At 32.7% G+C, this 25,964-nt stretch overlaps 4 protein-coding genes across 4 annotated transcripts; 1 reads left to right on the top strand and 3 right to left on the bottom strand.

Annotated features, from left to right (window-relative positions):
• Nucleotides 1-257: 257 nt before the first annotated feature.
• On the bottom strand, nucleotides 258-5,888 carry LOC105641688 (protein NETWORKED 2D). The gene is made up of 2 exons (XM_012226278.4): nucleotides 5,474-5,888; nucleotides 258-4,750 (listed from the first exon to the last, which is right to left on the bottom strand). Exons 1-2 carry the CDS (start codon nucleotides 5,565-5,567, stop codon nucleotides 432-434), a joined length of 4,413 nt encoding a protein of 1,470 aa, XP_012081668.2. The 5' UTR covers nucleotides 5,568-5,888; the 3' UTR covers nucleotides 258-431.
• Nucleotides 5,889-8,181: 2,293 nt separating this feature from the next.
• On the bottom strand, nucleotides 8,182-10,616 carry LOC105641687 (uncharacterized). The gene is made up of 2 exons (XM_012226277.4): nucleotides 10,021-10,616; nucleotides 8,182-8,677 (listed from the first exon to the last, which is right to left on the bottom strand). The coding sequence occupies exons 1-2, from the start codon at nucleotides 10,481-10,483 to the stop codon at nucleotides 8,631-8,633; spliced, it is 510 nt and encodes a 169-aa protein (XP_012081667.1). The 5' UTR covers nucleotides 10,484-10,616; the 3' UTR covers nucleotides 8,182-8,630.
• Nucleotides 10,617-19,002: 8,386 nt separating this feature from the next.
• LOC105641686 (basic helix loop helix (bHLH) DNA-binding superfamily protein) lies at nucleotides 19,003-23,804 on the top strand. The gene is made up of 2 exons (XM_012226276.4): nucleotides 19,003-19,158; nucleotides 20,247-23,804. The coding sequence occupies exon 2, from the start codon at nucleotides 20,282-20,284 to the stop codon at nucleotides 23,594-23,596; it is 3,315 nt and encodes a 1,104-aa protein (XP_012081666.1). The 5' UTR covers nucleotides 19,003-19,158; nucleotides 20,247-20,281; the 3' UTR covers nucleotides 23,597-23,804.
• A 730-nt stretch (nucleotides 23,805-24,534) lies between these two features.
• LOC105641685 (uncharacterized) lies at nucleotides 24,535-25,916 on the bottom strand. Its single transcript, XM_012226275.3, has 4 exons — nucleotides 25,643-25,916; nucleotides 25,373-25,544; nucleotides 25,027-25,143; nucleotides 24,535-24,847 (listed from the first exon to the last, which is right to left on the bottom strand). The coding sequence occupies exons 1-4, from the start codon at nucleotides 25,858-25,860 to the stop codon at nucleotides 24,734-24,736; spliced, it is 621 nt and encodes a 206-aa protein (XP_012081665.1). The 5' UTR covers nucleotides 25,861-25,916; the 3' UTR covers nucleotides 24,535-24,733.
• Between the last annotated feature and the right edge of the window lie 48 nt (nucleotides 25,917-25,964).

Here is a 25,964-nt window from a genome sequence, read left to right as displayed (position 1 = left end):
CTACGCATAGATATTTTTTTTTAAAAAAATTACTACAAATAATTTTCAATAGTATAATAATTAAAATTTAGTAAATATATTTTAATTTTTGATAAATTTATGAATTATTGAATTTATAACATAAATTGGTAATTTTTTAAAAGATCAAGCTCGTGTAGATGAGGCTGACGATATTCGACTCAGCTTGGCTCGTTTGCATACTCATGTGCAACACAGATTCAATGAGCTGAATAAATAAAAAAGGTGGTATTTGAATATGCTGAAATATTCCTGTTGTATTCATTAACTATGAACATCTACATTACAGAAAACAAGCCCTGTAAAAATGAAGGTAAAGCTTCCGCTTCTTAAAAATAAAAATAGAAAAAGACAGTGAGAAAAAATTCATGAAAACAAAATTACTAATGTAGTAAACCACACACAGAATCCATTTACACATTAACCCCTGATTTCAAACCATTGTATTTCCTCTGCAGTACAGGGTGGACGCAGGAGAAGATTGAATGCTTTTGCTTTTTTGGTTTGACACCGAAGATAAATGACCTCAAAGGAACTCGACCTCGGCTGTCCGAATGATCGAGCTGGATAGTAGTTGTAGAGTTCTTTGATCCACCAAGCTTGAACTCATCATTCAACTTTCCCAAAGTTCTCTCAACTTCTAACTGGAGTGTTGTAACATGGTCCAAGCCAGCCTGCAACTCATCAGCAACCTTGTGGTTTTCTTGTTTCATGTTCAAAACCTCACCTTGGAATTTTGCAGCTTGGTAGCTTGTGAACTTGAAGTCATCGTCTTCAGCACTCTCATTCAAAGCAGCTGTTATTTCTTCTTGGATGTCACATAAAGATGAGAATCTGCTTTTCAATTCATCTTTCAGTTGCACACTTTTTTCTAGCCAGACTGATAATTCAGTATGAATCTCTCGAAGGTGCTTGTATAATGGCTTTGCATCTGATTTCAAACAATATTTTGCACTAGTGCTACCATCTAGCTTCTTTTGTTTTTCCTGTAGTTTTAACAGCTCAGACTGTAAATCTTTGATTTCAGTTTGAAATTTCTGGATTTGACCGAAGTTAGAACTGAACCTCAACCAGAAATCCAAATTTTCCTCTAGTAGTTCATCAATGCTCATCCTGAATTTCTTTTCAATCGCTGAGATCTCTGGCTCTTCCATCATCATCATCATTCTGACATCATATATTACTTCTATCTCTGTATGTGGGGAATCAGTCAAGGATGATTGGTCTGGTTCATTGTCGTCACCTAAGCCCATTTGGAGAAGGTTCAGCTTCTCACGTAAGAGTTTAATCTGTTCATCCCTCTTTGCAATAGCATTCTGCAGTTCTCTTAATTGGACCATTGTATCAAAGAGACCATCCTCATTTTTATTTCTATTTTCTGCCTCATTGAGCTTCTTCTTGACCTCCTTATAATTCCGAAGAACTGTAGTATATTCAGTTAATAAAGTTATTTCTCTATTTGCCATTCCATTCGTGAACAACTGCTTCCAGTCCGGTTCATCTTCTTGCTGTCTTGCCTGCTCTTGTTCTTCAACTGGAAGGACATCGTCCGCATCCTTGGTTGAAGCTTGCTTGTCAACATTTTCCTCCAATTTTATGTCACCTGATTTCTCTAGATGAGTATCTAGATCATTTTTTGTCTTCAATAGATTCACATTTTCTCTGTCATTTCTATTAGTGGTGCTGGGGTCGAGTTTTTTTTTCTCTTTGTGTCTGTTCTTCAGATCTTTAGCCTTTCCTTTCTTTGAAAATCCTGAGACCTGTATTTCCTCATATGGCTTCACATGTTGTTGCTTGTCAAGACTGGCATCAGGGTCTCTTGTACTCTCTTGTCTGCTAGATTCTTCATGGGATCTACCTGAAACATTGAGATTCTCAGTGTTTAGTTTTTCATCTTGTTTTTCCAACTCTCCGTGCAAATTGACTTCAGCAGAAAATGCCTTCTCTTTCGTTAAAGGGTCTGAAACTTTATGCTTCTCAGTGTTGAGTTCTTCTTGCTTCTTCAAGTCTGCCTGCAAATTGATTTCAGCAGAATATTCCCCCTTTGTCTGTGAAGAGACTGAAACTTTTTGCTCCTCAATGTTAATATCTTTTCCTTGTTTTTCCAACTTTTCCCGTGAATTGACTTCAGTGGAAACTTCCTCCTCTTTCTTTGAAGATTCTGAAACTTTGAGATCATCCATATTAATTTTTCCTTCTTGTTGTGTCAACTCTGTCTGCAAATTGACTTCAGTGGAAATTTCCTCCTCTTTCTTTGAAGAGTCTGAAACTTTGAGCTCCTCCAAATTAATTTTCTCTTCTTGTTGTTTCAGCTCTGCCTGGGTATAGACTTCAGCAGAAATTTTGTTCTCATTCTGAGAAGGGCACAAAACCTTCAGTGCTTCGCTATCAAGTTTTTCTCCTAGTGTTTTTGGCTCTGCCTGTGAACCGACTTCAGCAGAAATTTCCTTTTCTTTCTTTTCTCCTTGTGCTTTCAACTCTGCCTGAGAATTGACTTCAGCAGAAACTTCCTTCTCTTTCTGTGAGGTGCCCGAAACCTTCATTGCTTCACTATTAAGTTTTTCTCCTTGCGCTTTCAACTCTGCCTGAGAATTGACTTCCGCAGAAATTTCCTTCTCTTTCTGTGAAGTGCCCGAAACCTTCATTGCTTCACTATTAAGTTTTTCTCCTTGTGCTTGTAACTCTGCCTGAGAATTGACTTCAGCAGAAACTTCCTTCTCTTTCGGTGAAGTGCTTGAAACCTTCATTGCTTCACTATTGAGTTTTTCTTTTTGTGCCTTCAACTCTGCCTGAGAATTGACATCAGCAGAAACTTCCTTCTCTTTCTGTGAAGTGCTCGAAACCTTCATTGCTTCACTATTGAGTTTTTCTCCTTGTGCTTTCAACTCTGCCTGAGAATTGACTTCTGCAGAAACTTCCTTCTCTTTCTGTGAAGTGCCCGAAACCTTCATTACTTCACTATTAAGTTTTTCTCCTAGTGCTTTCAGATCTGCCTGAGAATTGACTTCAGCAGAAACTTCCTTCTCTTTCTGTGAAGTGCCCGAAACCTTCATGGCTTCACTATTAAGTTTTTCTCCTTGTGCTTTCAACTCTGCCTGAGAATTGACTTCAGCACAAACTTCCTTCTCTTTCTGTGAAGTGCCCAAAACCTTCAATGCTTCACTATTAAGTTTTCCTCCCTTTGCTTTCAACTCAGCCTCTGAATCGACTTTAGCAGGTTTCTCTATTGGCAAAGAGCTTGAAACCTGTAGTGCCTCATGCTGCTTCACCTTCTGTAATACATTAGAATTGCTATTAGGCTTTCTTCTGACTCCTTCATGTGCTTTACCTAAACCCTTCTGCTTCTCTTTTGACCTCTTAGTATTGGACTTCTTCTGACGTGATTCAACTTCAATTACATATCCGTTTCCTGTTTGCTTTGTGGCCTCAAGCTCCTCATCTGGCTTCACATTATGCATTTTCTCCGAAAGCGTATCAAGGTTACAATGTGCTTCAGTAAAATGTATTTGAAGATTGGTACTCTCGTCTTCAACATTTTGGTCCAGTTCCTGGAGTCCAAGCAACTTTTCCTCCATATCTCTCAGCTTCTCTGTCAAATCATTTTTCCCACTAGTCAGCGTTGCCTTATCATCCTCCAAGATTCCAATTTGTGTTTGAAGTTCATCAGTTTCAGTTCTCAATCTCAGTATAAGAGCTGTTTGAGATGAAACTGCAGCTTCTAAGCTAATCACAGTGTTCACAATCTCATCAATCTTTTCTGCAAGTTCTGTCACAGTGAGAGATTCATTTGATCCAACTTCAAGTTGTCCTCTAATTTTTTCACGTAACTTCTCCAAATCATGTTTCTCTTTCATGTTACTACTGTTAGATTCTTTGTCCGACTTCTGCCCTTCAACTGTTATTCTTGATTTATTGTTGGCTACTGGTTTTTCTTGATTGATCTCACCATGCATAAACTCATCCTTGAGAGATTTCAACTTCTCTCGGGCATCATTTATCCTTTCGCGCTCAGCATTTGCTTCTTCTGCAGATTTCTCTTGTTTCTTTTGCAACTGAGCTAATGTATCCTGGCATGATTTTAAGGCAGTTGATGCCATCAATGTCCGAGCCTCGTCATCTTCAATGACTGTACCTGCACCAAATTCATCTTGCAAACTACAAACCTTCTCCTGCTTACTGGTGATTGTCTGCTCAATATCCCAATACTTTTTTAGCCCGCTCTCATAAGAACTCTTAACAAACTCTTTCTCAGTTTGTAATGACAAAATTTCTTTTTGAATCCGGCCAATCTCTTTAAGTCCCTCAGACTTGCTCAAACCAGATTTTGCAACACTAGAATTATTTGTTTTTTCCATTGGCTTCTTAGCTTGCATTTTCTTTGTTGCTGAGCTAAAGATACGCTTCAAATCTTTTGGAGCCTTTGGAACTTTTGGGATATTTCCTTTTGAAGGGTCCATAACCTTCCTTGGGAATCTAGGCATCTCATCATCATCATCATCCATTTCAAATTGGACTTGTTCTGGGAAAACAGAAGCAATAGTATTGTTGGCATTCTGTAGCTCTGTTGATATGTGATCATAACGTTCTGCTAAGGCTCGGTATGCTCGATAAGATTCTTCCACAAAATGTATAAGCTCTGGCCTCTTTTTGTAGTACATTTCTGCTCTCCTGGCAAAGGAATCTCCATCCTCCTCGATAAGTTTGAGCACAGTTTGTACTTTCTCTTCCATATCTGTGAATTCACATTTGTATTGTCAGTAGTTTTCTAGCAAATTAAGACAAAGATTGAGTTTTTATCTGTGGAAAAGACTCAAAACCTTTTTTTTATAGGCAGGAAAGAAAATATAATTCTGGAATTTGTTAATAAAAGTAATTCATCAGAAGAAAATTGGATATCATTTACTTTGAAATTTATTCGAAATTAACGAGAAATTCCGAAAACTTATTTGATATTTCATGATCAAGGATGTAATAAAATTTGTACTGTAGTGATTCTTATATATATTATATTAATAAAACTATCACTTGAAAGAAAAAATCTCTATTTGTTGGAAGAAACCCCCCGATTGCTACTTGTGAATGGCATATTTTAACTACCATTGGCAAGATCACCAATGTAATAAGGAAAATTATGTTCTTTTTCTTCTTTTTCTCCTCCAATACTTTTCTATATCATTGGAACAAAGTTCTCCAGAAATTAGATTTAATACACATAATGCTGCATTATAATGTCTTCAATAATCCAGATTATTGTAAAAATCTGCGAAACAATTTACACTGTCAATTATCTCTACAACGTCAGTGATATTTCTGCATGTCCCACCAAAAAGAACCTAAAAACTTTGAGATTGCTATCAAAATTTTCTATATACAAATAATCAAGAAAAATAAAAGAACCCATCTAGCCTTAAGAAACACCCAGTTGTTGAAAGAATGAAAAAAGAAAAGTTGTTACCTTGAAGATTTTGCTCCAGCCATTTTGATTGTTTTGTTCTGATATGGCTTGCCCACCACCATGAATAAGCATTGCTTGCAGCTCTCTGCAACATTTTCTCTCTCTTCGATTTTCACTTCCTTTTCTCTTGTTTATGTAAGAAATATAGAGCTTTCTTTGAGTAGGCCAAAATACATGGAACCCTCTCTTTTTTCTCTCTCTTTAACAACAAGGATACAAGACATGGAACCCAATACCCTATAGTTTTGAGAGAGAGAGAGAGAGAGGGAGAGTTTTTTTTTAATTTTTAATTGTTTTTCAAAAAAAGATAAAAGTAATGAAAGGCTTCAATTTGAAAGAAACATAAAGACTTTGACAAGAAATTTGCAACAAACAAAAGAAAGAAAGGAATGTGAAAATGTGTTTGTGTATAAGTTTTTAAGACACTCTAATTATGAGATCATGGAGGAGAGCAATTTTCGCCTGAATTTCCTGTTTATACCTTAATTTTCTTTTAAATAAATAAATAAATAAAAAGGAAAAAAATTAAAATTAAAATCAAAATAGAAAGACTATGGTTTTGCCTTTCCAGGGTGTACAAGGCACCTACTCTTTTCTTTTTTTTTTTTTTTTTTTTTGGCTTTAAACTTTTCTGGAAAAATCAAACCATAGTTTTTATTAGAAATAAAAGCTGATTACCTAATTTTTGACAATATAGTGTAAATCGTGCACCTATTTTAAATTGCTTTTATTATTTTTCTTTACATGGGATAATTTTCATTCTCGAACCAGAACGATATTGAAATAAAATTTGTCAGGTTTCGATTCCTGATTTTTGGATTTAAAGTTGTCCGAAATGTAAAATATTGTTTGTGAAAATTCATGAAGACGCTGACGCGGATCTTTGCCAGACCAAATCAAAAGAGAATGATCCCTGTCTCTGGACTGGACTGGACCGGACCTACCCATCGCCATATTAAAAAAGTCTGCTTTCCTTTTTCTTCCTTTTTTTTTTTTTGTTAAAAAATTAATAAATTGATTAAAAATGATTTTATTGTTAAATATATGATAATAATTAAATATCCTCATACATTCCCCTAAAAAAAAAAAATCCTCATACATCAGCAAAATTATCGCTTTTTTCATGGTCTATCTTCTTAAAAATCCTCTTAAAGAGACAAGTAAAACAAATGGTCATGGCTATATGAGAATATTCTAGAGGTTTTAGGATTTTTTATTGGGTGAAATCGAAGATAATTAATATTTTTGTTGATATTGATGATTTTTTTTTTAATTTTTTATGTATTTGTTTGTTAAAATCACTTTAATTTGCATGGAGAAACTAAATAATATGACAAAATATAGCTTTAAAAACTAAATAATATATTTTGGAAAGTGCTTACTAATTGTATTTGGTTAAACTTCAAGGGATAAATAATAATTTACCAAAAATAAGAATTATAACAAAAGTAATAATAACTTTTGGATAAAAAAAAAATTGTGGCATGACTTTATTTATACTCCAATAATATCTTCCATTGTTTTCTTAAAATGATCTATATAGTTAATAATTTAATGTTAATTGTTATCAAACTTTAAGATAATTATATTTTAATATTATATATATTTATTTTATTAATGAACTCATCAACTTGTTGCCAACAATACAAGTTATTACAGCTGCTAAGGTAGGAAAAGGGTTGAGAGGGATTTGCTTAGATCTCAAATTATTACTAGTTTGGATAGAAGCTTCTATAATAGAAGTTAAAGTTTGGGCAAAGATAAGACACTAGAGATAGAAAGGGGATATGCTAAGAATATAAGCTTTTAGCCTATTGTTAGGAGGTTGTTTTGAGTCAAAATAATTCTAAATTGCAAAATTTAGATAATTCGTCAAAACTCATTTTTTATTTTCGTTGAACTGAACACGAACTTGTTAATCTAATAAATGAGTAAAATTCTTATAAAAAGACAAATTTAAATTGAGTTCGAGCTGAATAAACTTTTAACTGAGTAAAGTTGGAGTTCAATAAAATTCAACTCAGTTAGACTCGATCGCATATCCCAAGGGGGGTAATATTTGAATCTTGATGCCTACTGACGACAGCAAAATTTGCCTCAGGATAAGAAAGACGGTGGGGGTGGACATACAGTCCTAGAACCTCTGAAGAATCACTATCTGCCAACAACTGCCGAATCCTCTCGTGTCATGTGATCTCTGCAGGCATTTCTTTCGAAGCTTCACCCTTTTTATGCGTCAACTGCTCAACAGTAACGTGGTCCAATAAGCCCAAACTACTTACTGCCTCTTTTTAACAATGAACAATTCCCTTCCCAGGAAATAGATAAATAAATAAATAAATAAATAAAAGGTAAGGAAAAAGATGGGAAAATCAAAGTAGTCATGGTCAAAATTTACGGTTCTAGTCCCTGGAATGTATTATCATCTTCAGTATTTCATGATTCAGCAAAGAAATGACAAAAAATAGTAAACAACAAGCTTGCACCATTGGATCAATGAAAATAGTCCAATAATTTACATGAAGAGAATTCAAATTAACATTGGCCAACTGATAGTGTTGAAATCTCTAGAGAATTTCACATTCAAATCCCATCGTGACACAGATTGTTGTCATAAAACAGAGGCTCTGTTTTGTAAAAATGAAACAAGATCAAGGAAAAGCACATAAAAGCGTTCTAACAAAAAGAAATCAAAAACAGGTGCAAGATTATAAGCTTTATATATTTTTTATATTGCCATTGATGAACAGGGAAAGATGAGAATTATTTACAAGTACTAGTGGTAGATGCATGGAAGCACTAGTAAGCTCAAAGCATATATCTTACAAAAGCAGCAGTATTTACACAAAAGAAAAAAAAAAAAAAATTCCCATCTCGTCTCATATTTTCCCTTTCAACCAGTATCAGCACCTAATCGTTGAAATATCACTAGCATGGCATTAACTGAGAAACATCTTTCTTCTTCTAAGTCTTCCCTAAATTAAACATATTTAACATGTTTTCTAAACTAAGAGCCTTTACCCTCAACTTGAATGGATGTTTGATCCTTAGCACTTCAGCTCAAGAAGCTCTTGCAGATATAATCTGAAGTCACAGGCTATGTTATTGAAAGTATCACCGGATGCAATAGTCATTAGCTGCCAGCCAACTCTAGACTTCAGAAATTCTGAACAGCAGATAGCAACTCCATGTATTTCTTTCCCTCTGCACATTCAATGAAAATATAACTAGGCATGCATGTTAAATTTCAGAATCATATGAAAGAGAGAGGCTGTTCTGCAATGAATCAAAAAAAATAAATAAATAAAGGAAACACACCAGACACACAAACAAATTTACAAGGTGACCTTAACAGCAGCTGATTTAGAAAATTTTTTTCTGGGTCCATATAAATTTTTAAAAAGAAAAGAGAGGTCAACTAAGTAAAAATTAAATTTAATTGTGTAAGTTTGAACAAATATATTAATATATATAAAGAAGATGAAAAAATAAAAATAAAAAAGAGGGTCAATCTCATTTTATAATGTAGATCTGCCACTGGATCTTTCAGCCAAAAATTAACAATCCATCGAGACTCCACAAGTTTCTCCATGAACTAAACCTTTCAAGACTCAAATACACACAACAGAACTTGCAGATGGCATGGTGGACCTCCCTCCTGCCAACCCAATCCGTGCAGTTCAACATTATTATCAACAAAGTTGACAGTCAGTTCAATGAGCAAGATGTCACATGCCTCCAGAGGGTTATTCAGTAAGCAGCCAACTATTTCATGCCTATAATAGGTGGTGACATGACAATAATCATGTTCCTCTTAGTCATGTGTCATGTACACCTATGCCACATTCCAAATTAAAAAATTCAGGACAGGCATGGCAATGCTTTTAAATGGGCACGCCAAACTCAACAGCTTGTTAATAGGTTGCAAGGTTTGATCATGAAATAGCCATAATCAGTTCACTTAAACCTCTGGAAAATGTCGCCTTCAATAGAATGGAATAAACAATTTTTTGACAGAAGCGTATTCATGGTTGAGGTTTGGTGTATATAGAATCTACAGAGTTTCTCCTAGGCACCTATTCTTGAACTGTAACAGAGCATTTATTCTCCTAATTTTAATAGTGATTTCTTTGCATCCAATATTTGGGCACCAAGAAATGCATTTTACATCTTTTCCCTTAATCATCACCGTTCAATTACATGTCTTCTAAAAGGATCTAAGAAGCCTTTCAAAAGACAATTAGTGACACTATTAGCTGCAGTGCCACCTACTCAAATATCTATGCAATTACCAATCCAAATGATAATAAAAGTAACAGATAATTTCGTTCAGATCAAAATAAAAATCAAAATAGTTCTATAGATGACAAGAACCATCAACAATTGACCGCCCAACAATAGATAGAAGTCAATAACTTAAATGGTTCAACAACTACTAATTTTTACACTTCAAACTCAATCAAAACAGCTTAAAAAGCACAAGAAAAGAAACGACATACAACTAATACAACTAAAAGAAAATATACATAAAAGGAAATATAACTTACCGGAAGAGAATTCATTTGGTAAATTCTTGATGGCACTTAAAAGCTGGTTATTTGAATTGTCCACTAATTCCTTACAACCAGGCCTATAACAAGGAACCAGCACTGCAAAGCCATCGTCATTTTCTTCGTCACTTCTAAAATCAGGACCATGAGGCTCAACCCACCCGATGGACCAATCTGGGCCATCAGATTCTGAACCTGATAAGCAAACCCCACCATCTGATGGCACCACAACAGCATCACCATAATGCTTATCAACTTTCCTTTCTTCCCTACTATGCCATTTCCTCCTAACTTTTCTCGGTGATGCCAAATTCTTTGTGGGGAATTTAAAAGAATCAAGCTCTCTCAATCCAGAAACCAAGTAATCAGTAGATGAACTCAAAGAAGAGCCATTTGAGACTGGTTCTTTCTCCTTACCACTCCACAACCACCATGAAAAACGGGTCAAAGAAACAGCCATCTTCGCGCCCTCAACTCTTGAAAAAGAATTGGATTTGTAAGTAGCTTCTGCCTTTTGCAGCAACAAAATGATTAACAAGTGGTCTACTCCATTTTAACGAAACTAAAAAACATATAATCAAATTTCAGTCCATCAAACCCATTAATATATCTCTCTCAAATTATGGCAATTATGAAAAGCCAAATCCTGCCAGAAAGTGCTAAAGCAGAAGTTATAGTAAAAAAGAAAAGGGTCTTCTCAAGAATTGCTAAAAAATATCATCCCTACTAAACTAGTGAATTAGTGGATCATTATCTAAAGAACAAGAATATGGAAACCCATAAAATTAAAGAAGGAAAATCCTTCAGAGGTAGCTAGTTCAAACCAATAAAACAAAGAACACTTAATTGTTTAACACCAAAAATTATCAGTCGAGAACAATGGAAATGGAAACGAACCCAGAAGCCAAAATTGCTTTTATCGTTTCGAAAAAATACCCGTTAAAAGAGCAAAACTTTTTCCAATCTCCACCCCAGAAATCGCACTAATCGAGATTAAAAAAACATCAATTTTCGCCTAGTCTTCAATAAATTTAAAAATGAAATAACCAAATATGTGTTCCAAATGAAAAAACAACCTTTAAGCAAAACCGGAAATTTCCCTCATCTCAGAGGATCCAATCATGTATAGTCCCCAAGGCATCTCCCCGAAACGTTATGCCAGAAAATCCCAAAACCTTTTCGAAAACTGAAAACGTTTCGCCGATTGAAAAAAAAAAAAAAAAAAAACCTTATCAGAAGGGAATTTCAATTTCTCTTCACCAGAAGGAAGAACTATCGGTAAATTCTTCACCAAAACTTAATTTTTTTTTAAGAAAAAAGGAAAGGGGGAAATTGGTCCCAAAAAAAATCACTGCCATAGCCATCTCTCTCTGGTCTTCATATTCCCCACCCTCTCTCTATCTATCTCCACTTTCTCTCTCAAGTTTCTCACTCTACTGTGAAACCAACTGACAAAGCTGTCTTCTGAATTTATAAGAATTAGATTTTGGTAATATGTTCCATTTCGAGTTTACCGACGCGGATCCAGCGGCTGAGATCTGATAGAAGTTGATCCAATCAGATAATAATGAATTAAAACCACTGATTGGACCACTATTCAAATTACTACTCCTGATTACAAGTACTAGTTTATGTTTAATGATTTGATCGGAAAGGACAGTAATCTACCGTTGATTCGTTGACAAGTGGGCATTGGGTACCGTCCAAATTAGCTGACACGATAGATATATATATCCAATCATTGTGTGTGAGAGAGGTTAAAGTAAGTGACACGTGTAAATCAGTCAGCCTCTGGTTTTTTAATTCCAAAGAATCTTAATGAAATGGTTTATTTCTAAGAGACAATTACTTTGTACTGTAGCTTTGGTGAACTCTTGGAAATATAAGTTTTCTACATAAATTAAAGCATTAATTATTTATTATTAATAGTGTTTATATTTATATTTATCTTGAAACGCGTCATTTATAGAGAAAAAAAAAATCAAAGAGATAAAATTAAAAAAGAAAATTAAAATCTCTGATTTATATTTATATTGAAATGGTATTTCATAATAATATACAATTAATGTTTAATTATATAGTAAAAACTTAAGTTTAGAGAGCAATTATGTCTTTCCTCCAAGGCTCCAACTCATAATGAAGTTCATCACGCAACATAAAAGGAAAAAATTACAGTAAAATGGTTAATTAATTACTAATTAAAGAGAGGACATAAAAAAAGAAACTTCAAATAGGTATTTATATTTCTTATTACAATTATTTTATAAATAAAAGAGAATAATCAAAATCCATAATAGTCAATAGATAAAGAATTGAGAAGTAATTGATGAGAGAAGCTGAAAGAGATTGAAAAAGAGACTCAAAATCAAAACCATGAAACACGTAGTTTAGTTGAGATCCAGTTTCTAATATTGCTCCTGATTTGCGTGTCAAAAAATTTTCTTCTTCTGCATTTTCTAACGTGTCTCTTCTAATTCTTTTGCGTAACAATTTGACTAATTTGCACCGTCAGGATTTTAATGTTGAATTCTTATTTTCACACCTTTTTTTATCCAACTTTTTCGGACATCATCACGCTTGAAACATTTTTAAGGTTTTTGGCTTTTTATATGTAAACTTTTAATTTGGTATGTGATTAGTATAATTTTTATAATAATAATTTTTATATTTTTAATAATCGAATAAGTATTTAATTGATCTTATTTTATAAATTGAAGTATTCAATAGGTCAAAATAAAATTTAAGAATTTGAACTAAAATAAATTTATAAGCTATTTAACTGATTTAAAATTATATATTCAAATTTTTATGAATTAAACTAAAATAAATAATAATTTGCTGAGAATTTGAACTCATGAACAAGCTTATTAATGAGTAGTTGAGTCTCTTATTTTATTAACAAAATTTTTAATTAATAATTTATCATACTTTTCATTGGAATAAAGTTTAAATTAAAATATTAATTAAAAGAAAAGAAGAAAATGGTTTAGCCAAATGTTGATTGCAAGCATTTAGATCATATTCATTGCTATTGGGTCAATACTTTAATAGTAAAAGTATTAATTTTTGATTATTTATTTAAGAAAAACATATTAATTTTATAATTTCATGAACATATTCTTTGCCACTAAATAATATTCCATTTCAAATTAACAATCCCTATATTATAAACAAAAAAGAAAAAAAATTTGGAAAAGAAATATGTAAAAGGTGTAAAGACCCATCTTGATGTTTAAGTAAGTGGACATTAATTTATTCATCTCTACATTTGCACTTCAGACCTTGGCTTTTGCATTTGTAGGTCTACTAAGGAGATTTTGGTTTCAACACAAAGAAAGTTCCATGATTTTTCTATTTCATTTTTTTTTTAATTTTTAATTTTTACCCATTAATAATATTAAAACCCCCTTCTAATTAATTAATTAATTAATGTAATTTTCCTATTGGGATTGTTGATTATTCATACAAAATTAGAACTTTCATGCAATTTGGTCAAGGTAATGTTGCCATTATTTGTTTATGTATTGAAAAAAGTGGCTTTTAAAATGATGAGAAAGTTAAATAGCAAAGAATACTTGTGTTCCCAAATTACTCACTTTTTATATATTTCTTTTTTTTTTCTATCAAATTTTACCTTAAAAAATATAATATTTTATCACCAAATATGTAAAAAAATATTTATATATTTTCAATTTGCATAAATTTAACTCTAAACCCCTAAAAGTACTCTTTAGTCTTGAGGGTAAGACAATCAAGTTTGTATAAAGATAGACAAAGAAAAATGAAATATGCCCACTTGTGAAAGACTATGATAAGAATCAAGAGAGGCCAAAAGTAAGGTCTTGCCCACTTGCCCACATGCACCATTGGAGCTTAGCTTACTGAACTTTTCTTCCATGTGCCATTTACTAACTATTCCCTTCTAGTTTTGGCAACCTTGCCAAATCATTTTTGTTTGGAAAATAAACTAACTAGTAAAAAGCCATTGAGGAGCTCTTGTTTCCACTAAAGAAAAATCCAAGCAAATCCTCGTTTGATGTTAAATTCTACTAATAGAAAGGTAAAACTGTCAAAATTGGAGTTTATTATTATTGATAATTTAACGTGGCTTTAAAGTTCATTGTCTGTTTATTTAAAATATATATTCTTTTTATAATAATTGATCAGATATAACTTAATTTATAAGATCAGAATTCAATTCTTAATATTTATTTATTCAAAAACTAAGTTTATATTATGAATTTATTTTATAAATTTAATTGATACGTAACTTTGCTTATTGATCTAATTGAGAAAGTAGTTTTTTTTTTTTTTTTTTTTTTTTTGGGGAAGAAGAAAGTTAGGTCACTAAATCTCTATATCTGTTGTGTAATCCACAATATTATTCTGATTCATTGAGTCTACTACTCGTTTATAAAAAAAAAAATTCATCAATTCAGGTTTTTTTATTAGTCAATAAAAAATTAAAATAAAAAAAATGCTATGGAAGTTATTGTATTTTTACTAAATTATCCTTGAGTTCTAGCCAGGCAAAAAATAGCATTTTATTGAGAAAAAAGTATGTTATCTTGTTTGATAAAATGGATCACAATAGAATTTGGATGGCCCCACTGGGCCTTTGATAAAAAATAATTACAATTTACATCTTTCCTCTTTATTGGAAGGTGGTGCTTTGCTGATTAGAGGCCATTAATGAAAGTAGTAATATCATTTCTTTGATCCGAGTCTACTTCACTAAATTAAGGATAAAATTGATACTTCAACATAAAATAAATAAATTCTTCCAAAAAATTATACATAAAAAAATATTAATTAATTTTAAAAATACCCAGAATATAATATTTCAAACTTTAAATTTTCTTCGTTTCAAGACTTTTCACTAATTTAATATGTATTATTAATTCGCCACGGTATTTTAACTTTTTCGTCTTTTAAGAACAGAATGTCTTAAATTTTAAATTTTCTTCATCACTTTTTATTAATTTAATATATATTATTAATCTACCATATTGTTTTGACTTTTAAAAAATTACAAAGAAAAGTAATAATTCATTTTATTTGGAGTGAGATTAAGATTGGTTAATTAAATTAGTCCCTCATGTTTATCTTTACATAATCATTCTTTTTTTTTTTTGTCCTTTTCACTCTGAAAAAAGGTAAAATTTTTATTTTATTTGTATTATATATCTATCTATACTATATATAAATGTGGGAATAAAAGAAATAATGAGATTTTCGATATCGACCTTAATGAAATTTGAAATATTCTAAAATAGTTTTAGGCGTAACCAATTCGAAAATTACATTTTATACCAATGAGTGGTTCGGCATTCTTCTCCTTAAGTAAGGTCGAGGGTTTGATCCTTATGTGTAGAGCACTTTATCCTTTCTTGAGCCAACCTGGAGTGAGCAGAATTTAGTTCTACCCAGTGGACTTCAGATACATGTGGTTAAGATTAAAAAAAATAAAAATTACATTTCATTATTTAATTAGATATAATTTTTAAAAATTATTTTTTAAATAAATACATATAGATAATAAAAAATAAAAAATTATACTCTTATTTTTTTGTATAGTTGAAGGAAAGTTGAAGATTTATTTGGCGATGATATAGTGTTTCTTTTATGTAATTTTTTTTATTAATTAATTAACTTATTTATTTATTTATTTTAAATTTGTAACTTAGAAAAATAGAGAAACAAAATTAGATCATAACATTATTTGCTTTGTAATTTTCATTTATTGACTTGGCTATAATCTTTTTTTTTTTTCTATCAACATCAAATTTCATTAAATTACAACATTTTCAGTTAAAGAATGGTTGATTTTTGAATTCAAATTGATAGCTTTTTCAATATAATTCGTTTCTTGTTATTTGTTGAGTTCCGAAAAAAGTTATATTTTAATAACAATTTTTTAATTTTTTATTTTCTTTTTCATTACTAAATTAATTTGTAAATACTATCACTTTAATTTAGTATGAGATTTATATCTTCCTTACAATAAATAGATGATCTCTTGATAATTAAACATTTTTAATTTTCTTAATATTTTTTTATTATATTCTAAATTTGTTTGACTTGAAAGAAAATAATATTTATAAAATTGGAAAAACACTAGAACTATATATTTCTGTATTAGGTCACTTTTCGCGGTTTCAAGAATTTGTGTGTATGTGCATATATTCCTTTCTCTAATGACTGAGTAAATAATACTGTCGCTATAATCAACAGATCATCTACTCATTTCTTCTCTTTACCAAATTGTAAAAAATAATTTATTACTATTTTTCATTATAGTTGTATATAGATATTGATTTGATTTGGGGTTGAGGGCAAGAGGTTGAAGATTGAGTGTTGACTTGATTTTCTTTTTGGGCACTTATTAAGATTTTAAGAATCTACATTTATAAATTAGAGGCTGAAATATTAGGTTTAGGGATTGAGTTGAATTTTATTTTGAGGCCACTTCATTATAAATAAAATAGAATTAACTACATAAGAAGTAGTATTACAAGTAGTTTGTAGGACAAAATCCAATACAAATTAAGCAATTATATTTAATTTAATTTAAACAAAAACTTATATGTTAATATTATATAGATAAAAAAATAAAAAAAATATAAATATATAATGAGCATATTCATCGTGCAAGTCATGTCATAAAAAAGACCGGTTAAGTTAAAGGGGAGTGGAATATGGGTTTGACAAAGACTACAAAGATAAAATTGAATACATCAATAAAATTAAAACTATTTTCTCCAACTCATTTACCTGATAATTACAAAGAGTTGTTTGTCCTATTTTGATTTGGCCATTATGATGTCAGGAGTGGGATTAAAGAGTTCTTTCAACCATGATTCTTTGTTTTAATAATTAGGTTTTTCTCCTATTTCTGAGTGATATTTCATTATTAAAACAATAGCCTAAATTCAATAAAAACAATTCATAGAAGTTTATAAATATTTATAATTGTATTCGCAATACTATTGTACTAAAATCACCCTCATGATATAATAAAAAATTACTAGTCCAATGAATTAAAAAAGTGTAAATAAAGAGACAAAGAGTTTGTTCGGTAAAATTAGCTATTTTGATAACTGTTAGTTATTTTAATAGTAATAATTAGTTATTAGATCTTTGAGTATCTTTTTATAAAACGCTAAAATCTAAATATTATACAGATAAACTTTTTATAAAATATTAAATTTGAATACTATAAAAAATTTTATCTTTTTTGCCATTTAGGATCACAAAACATGCGCCTAACAAGAACAAAAGAGCGACTAGTATCACAAACACAACCCAAGGCACAAACAAAATGTGTGCATTGGCACGTAGTAATGTAATGATAGAGAGAGAGAGAGAGAGAGAGATTTGAGACTTGAGACTTGGAAATCCTGATCTAAAACAAACGAGGCAGGAGAGGTAAGGACACATGTGGCATCCAGATCACACACACAGGTAATGTAATGGAAGATGCAATCAATACAAAAGTTAGAATTGGATATCATATATATGAGTACGAACACCATGTGGTCTGCAATCTCCTAAGGACCTAGGCCATGCAAGTGGCATGTCAATTACAACAAACCAACCTAGTATATAGTAAAAGCCAAATCAAAATTATGCTCTGATTTGATTTGAAATAAAGTCGATATCTTACTAGTTACTACACTGCAAGAAAGCTAACTTAAGCATACACTCTAAAGAAACAAATCAAACACCAAGTTCCACTCCATAAAATATACTCAAACTTTGAGTCTAATTCGTTTCAAAATAATTAAACTTGAGTTTGACTCCATGGCTTGAAATCTACTAAATAACTGCAAACATTAATCAAACCAAAATAATGTTGTAAGTGCAATTAACTTTGACTTGTTGAGCTACATCTCGAGCTACCAAAAGCTAACGAGTTTAACTCGAGCTTAGCTCATTTATTAAATGGGCTCAATAACTCAATTCGATAGCTTATTGAATGAGCTTGAACAAAGTCTCAAGCAACTCAAGCGATTGGACTCATTTACAGCTTTCTTGAACTTTGTCTTCTAAAATGACGTTGTGTTATTAATTCATTAGAAGACCAAATGAGTCAAAATAATATTATAAATATAGCATCAGTCATTAAGGATGAACAAAACTTCAAAAAAATTGAAACAGCAAATCGATTTATTTCATTATTTGGTTTTTGGTTTACATAACCTCGTTTTTCATTTTTGGTTTATGATAAAATAAGTAATTACTAGGAGATCAAATAACATGAAATAACATTATGAGTTACAGAATATGGATAATCAAGTGTGAATAAAATTAAAAAAAAAAAATCAAAATCGAATGAATTTAGCATATTTGGTTTATAATATTATACAACCTCAATTTTGTTTTTTGGTTCAATTTTAGCAAAAAAAAAAAAAAAAGTAATGTTTGTTTAAACGAACTAATCTATATTTGGTTAAGTTTTCAAATTTACTCCAAGACGGTTTGGTTTCAATAAAAATCAAAGTTCAATTTGTTTCAAAACCGAAATGCTAATATTGTGTGTTGGCTATACAATAGGAGGTAGTCTTCTATTTTGAACAACATTCGACAAATTAGTGATAATATTTGTGGTAGAGAGGACTCAAATTTGAGACCTAACACACCTCACATCTTAATCAAACCCTACCTGATTGATATTAATGATATTAATATTTTTTTTGAGAAAATAATATTAATGCTAGATATAGCAAAAAATCTACAAAAATTTTACATTTATGCTATTCAATTTTTTGAAGATATAATTTGGAAGCTTGACCCAACCAAGCCCACATAAACTTGAACAACTAAGCCCAACCCAAATCAAACCCCTAACGGCTAATAATATAACCATTTTCAAATTAAAAACCAAATATGGAAATTGGAATATCCCCATCTCGTTAACGACGTTAAACTGTACATGTTCACGTCGTCAGTCTCGCCCATTCAATTTCAAATCAACAACAAACCTCCCACTTCTCCCAACGGCTCTCTCCTTCCGAAACAAACTTTTCTGATTTTTCTTTATCTCTTTATCCCATTTCTGCCATTTTCTTTAACAGGGGAAGCAACATCTTTCACAAGCTCTATTACATGGCGAATCTGTAAACCTGTTGCCAGGTACGTTTCTGGGTCTCTCTTCTTTCACATTTTTGCTGTTTGATTACTAAGATTGCAGGAGCTCGCCCATATCCCCTTTATCCTTCTAAAGCCCTTCGCTCCACTCATTTTAGCATTTCTAATCAGACCTGGCTGAACTGGGAACGACATAGATCAAAGGGTCGTTCATTAGCCCTACTAGTAAAGCACAGGAAAAAGCCGGAGAAGGAAATTCTGGATACCTGTTTTTTTCCCTTTTCTCGAAAATCGAAACGCATAGAATTTTAGTTGTTATGAAATATTTCGTTTTCATGGGCTATGCAGTAAAGTTAATTCTTTCTTTACGCATTACATGCTTTTGGTTTGGGGCTTTTGTTGCTATACTTATACATTGTATTTTTCAAGTTTGAGCTCGCTTTAACTGGCTTTGAAAATTAGGGAAACATAAGAAACTGAGATCTTTTATTCTTCTTTAGCTAATTGTCCTTTCCTCTTTACCCCCTAAATTTTCTCAGCAACCAAACAGTTTGTGTAGTTAGTGTGAAACGGTATTTGTTGTACAACGGCAAATCCTGTGTTAGTTGGGATTTGTTTTGTGATTAATGGTCTTAAGGTTTTTATAATATCAGCACCAAGAAATTAGAATGAACAAACGATTACGATATTTCAACAGATTACCATCTGCAATTTTCAGTAATGTCTACAACTATTAATTTATTTTTTTTAAACGTCCTCCAAAATTTTGGAAGAGTTACCAGCTGCTGTAGGTTCAATAACAGGAATTTGATATGTTATGCTTGAGAGCATAGTTTCCAAAAATGCAATCCTTAGGGAAATTAAAACTTAATAGAGTTCATTATTTTCTTAATTATTGATGCTTTGGGTGGTTGTAGAAAGTTTGAAAAATCAGTTACATATCTTGGCTTTGAAATTTAAGACATTGTCTTTCCAGCCAGTACTGTTTCAGCCTTACTGAAAGTGGCTTAGAGTCATAGGTCGCATTTTGTTCTTATCTTCAGTCTATAGCACTTTCGACTAATAACATTCTAACTATAATCTTCTATTTTTTATCTAAAAAGTTCTTTCTTTATTTTTTTTAATGCAAACAGGTACCTTTGTTTTTGGAAAAGTTTAAAAGAATAAAATGGACAAGGTGTGTGAAGAGTTAGATGAAGCTAAAGCTGAGATTGAGAAGCTGAAGGTAGAATTAAAATCTAAAGCAGAGCTGTCCGATTATTTGAAGAAAGCTCATCATGAACAAATCGTTCAAATTCAACAAGCAAATTCAAAAATTGAGAAGCAAACCCAAGAACTCAATGAAAAGGCAGAATACTTGTCATTAGCAAGACAAATGTGTGAAGATCTTCAATGCGGTTTGAATGAAAAGGAGGCCATCATTAGACATCTGAGCTCCTCGAATGATAAGCTTAGAATGGATTGCGATGAAAACCGCCGAAAATGGGAAGAGGAAAAACGAGGGATATTGTTGGCTTTAGATGAGGCAAACGAGAAGAATATAGATCAAGAACAGAAAATTCATGTATTTATGGCAGAGATTGAGGGTCTTAAAGGGCTTCTATCAACTTCACAGAAGAAATGTTTGGAAGCAGAGAAAAAAGCCAAAGCATCCAGAGAATTAAGAGAAAGAGATGATATGCTATTCAAGTTAGAGGAGGAGAATAGTAGACTTGAAGATCAACTAAAATGGAAGAAAGAGCAGTTCAAGCATCTAGAAGAAGCACATGAGAAGCTCCGAAACCAGTTCAAGGAAAGCAAGAAAGAGTGGGAGCTTGAGAAGTCCGCATTAGTTGATGAAGTATGTTCACTGCAAACAAACTTAGATTCTCAGACAAGAATCTCAGAAGATCTTCAAAACCGGTTGAAGATGTGCAACCAAGCCCTAGCTCATGAAGAAAGCAGGAGAAAGTATCTGGAAGTGGAAATTTCTGAATTTAAGGCTCGCTTTGACAATGTTTTCACTGAGTGCCAAGATGCAAAGTCAAAACTGGAATGCTTGACCACTAAGAGAGATAAAGAAATTGCAGCTTTGAGACATTCATTGGGCACAAAAGAGACATTTTACAAAGAAGTTGAGTACCGAGCTGGGAAATTAGAGCAAGAAAATCAGGAGTTACTATTATCCCTTAAGGAACTTCGAGAAGCTCAAATTCAGGAAGTTGGAAATTCTTCTTCTCTGGCAAAACTGCGAAACAAACTCAGAAGTGTGGAGCAGCTGCACCGAGATTGTTCTGCGAATCTCAGAGCTAAAGAAGCTGAATGGGGCTCTGAACTGGAAAAATTGTCTGGGGAGCTGAATAGTTATCGGTCTGCATTAGAGAATAAAGAAACAGCAGCAAAAGAGCTTAAGACAGAATTGGAAAAATGTAACTCTGCAATAATGCAGCTGGAGTTGCAAAATGAGGCAGCGTCAGTAATGTTGCTGGTGCTGAAATCAGTTATAAATGAGGCTCAACTAAACCATAGAAATGTGGAGGCTGAGATGAATCTCCTTGAAAAAGAAAGAGACGAGAATGTATCTCTCTTGATGGGGCAGCTGGAGATGAAGAATGCTGCTTTGGCTAAAGCATTAAAGGATAAAGAAGAAGAAAGCCAGAAGGCTGCTGCTTTATTGAGGAGAGTTGAATCTTTGAACCTTGTTGAAGAGCAGCGACTCCTTATACAGAAAGAGCTTGAAAGGTGTAAGGAAATGGTTCAAGATTCATCCAGGTCTCAACTTCACTTCAAGGAGCAAGCTGTACAAACAGAAAGAGAGCTAAAGGAGAAACTTAGAGAACTTTGTGATGACTTAGACACGGCAAATTCAGAATTGGCTGCAGAGCGTGAGAAAGCAGCATCTTTATCAAGGAAGGCTGCATCCTCAGATATTGTTGAGGAGAAGTGGCAAATGATGCAGAAAGAGCTTGAGAGGTACAAAGAAATGCTTGAGGAATCATCCAGGCAGCAGCTTCATTTTGAAGAGCAAGCTTTACAAATGGAAACTGACTTCAGAGAGAAACTTAGAGAAGTTAGTGATGCATTGGACACTGCAAATTGTGAATTGTTTGAAGAGCGTGAGAAGGCAGCATCTTTGCAGAAGAGGATTGAGTCATTTAGTCTTACCGAAGTGCAGCAGCAGTTGACGCAAAAAGAACTCGAGAGGTATAAGAAAATGCTTGAGCAATCGACCAGGTGTCAACTTCGCTTACAGAAGCAAGCTTTGCAGAAGGAAAATGGTATTCAAGAGAAACTTAAAGAAGTATGTGATGCTTTAGACAAAGCAAACTCTGAACTGGCTTCCAAAATTTGTGAAGGACATGCACTTGAATTCGAATTGTGGATATGGAAATCTATTGCTCAGCGATTAAACGATGACCTTGATGAAAATCAGGCATTGCGTAAAGAATTAGAAGCTTCTCTTCTTGCACAAGTAGAAGTTGCAGAAACCTTCAAGCAGGAGAAAGATGGCATTGCCTATATGCTAGAAGTGAAAGACAGCAGAATAGATAATCTCCAGCAGCAGATTGCATTGATTGAGCAAGCTGTCACTTCTGCCAGAATGGAGACACTCACGTCGTTTGAGTTGGATAAAGAAACTTTCCTTCGAACAATGAGAGAAAAGGACCAGATTTTGGAGGATCTCCAGAAAGAGATCAAGTGGCTGGAGGAAGAATCATTAAGAAGAGAACTTGAAGGGGCAGTTGTCACTCAAATAGGAGCAGAAAGAATATTTGAGCATGAAAAAGAGAATCTTATCCAGCTTTTGGAAGAGAAGGATTATAGAATAAATGAACTCTTGAACTTTTTAGAGTCATTGGGGAAAAAATTGAATTGCTCATTAGTCTCTTTTTCTTCAGAGATTGCTAATAAGCAGACTGAAATTTGCCTTATCCGTGAAGCTTGGGAGAAGATAGCTGCTGCTGATATTCTAGCCCAGGTGGAAATTGAAGAGAAGAAGTTGACGATTGCTGAGCTAGAAGATGACATCTGTTCTATACAGCAGAAACTGGAAGCACAGGAAAAATCTTTATCTTCTTCAAAAGATCGAGCAGTGGAGATTGAAGCTGAACTTGAAGCAAAACAGGTGGAAATGAAAAGGTTAATGAATTTAATGGAAACAAAGATTAGAAATTCAGAAGCCATAGTTGATGAACTGAAGAGTGAAAAAAGAAATTTGGCTGAAGATGTTATGAAGCTGTCAATGGAAAGGGAAAATTTGCTGGGTTTCATTATGGGACTTGGTCATAGGATTAGTCAGTTCTCTAATGAAGATGTGCAGCTGGTTGGAACCTTGGAAAAGATAGTGCAGTCTCTTGATGATAGTGAATCTCATTTGGCTTTAAAGTGCGATACTGAGGTTTTAAAGTCTGTGAAAGTGATTGTGAATATGAACCCTTCACCTACGACAAATAAATTCCAGGCTGTCATTGGAGAGAGATCACCATTTAGAGAGCTAAACTAGAAACTGAAGAGATAGGCTATTTACTATATAGCTTGTCTGTCTCACCCTTCCTTGAACATGTCTTTAGTTTTTTTACCTTTTTCTTTTCCTTTTTCTTTGTGGTTATTATCATGCAATTTTTAAGCATGAATTTGTTGTCTTAGTTTGTATATGATTCACGTGCAATCTGTTTCTATAATGAGATTTGCCACAAATTCAGATTGATTAATTATTATCTTCTTGGTTCAGTTAATAACCTAATTCAAAAGGTCCTATAACAGCTCTATGACTTAAATAATCTCTCTAGTATTGATATAATAGCAGCTCTTTAGTTTTTTTACCTTTTTCTTTTCCTTTTTCTTTGTGGTTATTATCATGCAATTTTTAAGCATGAATTTGTTGTCTTAGTTTGTATATGATTCACGTGCAATCTGTTTCTATAATGAGATTTGCCACAAATTCAGATTGATTAATTATTATCTTCTTGGTTCAGTTAATAACCTAATTCAAAAGGTCCTATAACAGCTCTATGACTTAAATAATCTCTCTAGTATTGATATAATAGCAGTTCTCATTTATTATGTTGCAAAGCAAAGAGACCAGATCTAAGGCTTAGGCAGCATATTTGCAGTATAATAAGCTGTTCTTAGGCTTCATCCGGTGATTTGTAATAAAATGTAATGTAATTTATTAAGATGCATTTCTAGTGTAATGTTTACATTGAAGTGCATTTGATTATATTACATTATATTCCATTATTGCTAATCAAACAAAATCTAAAAATATATTTGACAACATTGTAATACATTGAGCTGATTACGCATAGTCCAACTGCTTTGGCAGAAAAAAACATTCAAAATAGTCACTAAAAGTGATTATTGTAAGAAAATCTTAAAATCATCAACGAATCATATTACCCCCTCAGAATATCCAGTTTGCTTCTTAAGTTCTAAACATCATAGCAACAAAATCTCCTTCACAGCATTATTTATTGAAAATTGTAAGAAATTAAAATTTGAGATCAATGAATAACTTGGTATGATAAGCTTAAAATATCCAGTTTGCTTCCTAAGTTAATATCAACACAAACTCCATCAATCAATCTGATTCAAAACTAGAACAGGGTATATTTCTCTAATCAACAAAAAACAAACCCTTCTAACTTCTGCTAGACGATCCGGACTTTCTAGAAAATTCTGATAGTCCTTGCCTCAAAGCTCCAAGATTCACCCCATTGCCAACTAAGATACTAGTTACACCCATTTTTGATGTCTGTAAAAACCAATATCTGAATTAGACAAAGCACACAAAATTTTGTGCCCAGCAACAGAACCAGAAGGTATAAATCCTCAACTAGATGAGCTTTCACAATCTACATTATTCTTAATTGCTATAACTCAAAAGCAGAACAGACAATTAAAAATGAGGATTTGGAGATGGAGAAACTTTACAGCTTGGATGTTCCTATCCTCATCATCAAAGAAGAGCATTGAACTGAAAGGCACTCCAGTCTTCCTATGGATCCTCTGAAAATGTTCAGTTTTATGAGTCCAGCTGGAGAAAATTTCCTGCATAACAAACCAATAATGCATTCACTTGGATGATAAAAGAGATTGTTTTAACAGAAACAACTAATGTATCAAAAGACTTCATAATTATGACTTTGAGAGCCAACAACTTCTGATCACCAAATTCTAGACAGCATTTTGAATTACACAGTTTTAGAAGTTATGTAAATTCATGCTAGGAAATAAATTTTCCTTTCTAAAAGCAAGAAAGAGGTCCTCATTGGCTGACCTGAGCTACAAACATGGAGTTAATTCCCAATTTGGCAAGAAACGATTTGGCAATCTGAGAAGTTGGCGATCTTGAAGCAATAGCAACCTCAATACCTTTCTCCTTCAACGCTTCTAATATACCTTTAGCTTGTGGATACAGATATGGCGTATCGTCTTCATAGTAGCAGTCACTGACCAAATTAATAATAACAAGCACATCAATTTCTTAAATTTGCCATTACAATGCTTCTAATTCTAACACGAAAAGAAAGATTTTGTAAAATCAAACCAGTAAAAAGGCCATAGAGTGTAATCGAGATCGAAGACGACCAAGCGAGGCAAGTCCTCGTATTGCCCGATTATCTGCAACGCGTCGTTTTTCACCTTCTCGTCGCCTTCCATCTCTCCCCTCCAATGTTTCTCCGACAGGTGGAGAATAAGAAGCGATTCGACGATTTTTTGGAGGACGAGGAGGAAAGAATATATACGTAAACGGCAGAGAGTCATGCGTTTTAACAGTCGCCGCACATTTTTGGGAAATGATTTTCTCCAAATGGAAGGTAAAAGGAAAGAAAAGAACAGCCGTCGCGAAATATCTGACGTGGCAACAC

The sequence above is a fragment of the Jatropha curcas genome, chromosome 3 (assembly GCF_041381405.1).
Source record: "Jatropha curcas cultivar XTBG-Jc1 chromosome 3, XTBG_Jcur_1.0, whole genome shotgun sequence".
Classification (NCBI taxonomy): domain Eukaryota; kingdom Viridiplantae; phylum Streptophyta; class Magnoliopsida; order Malpighiales; family Euphorbiaceae; genus Jatropha; species Jatropha curcas.
This window is presented reverse-complemented; position numbering and strand designations above follow the sequence as displayed.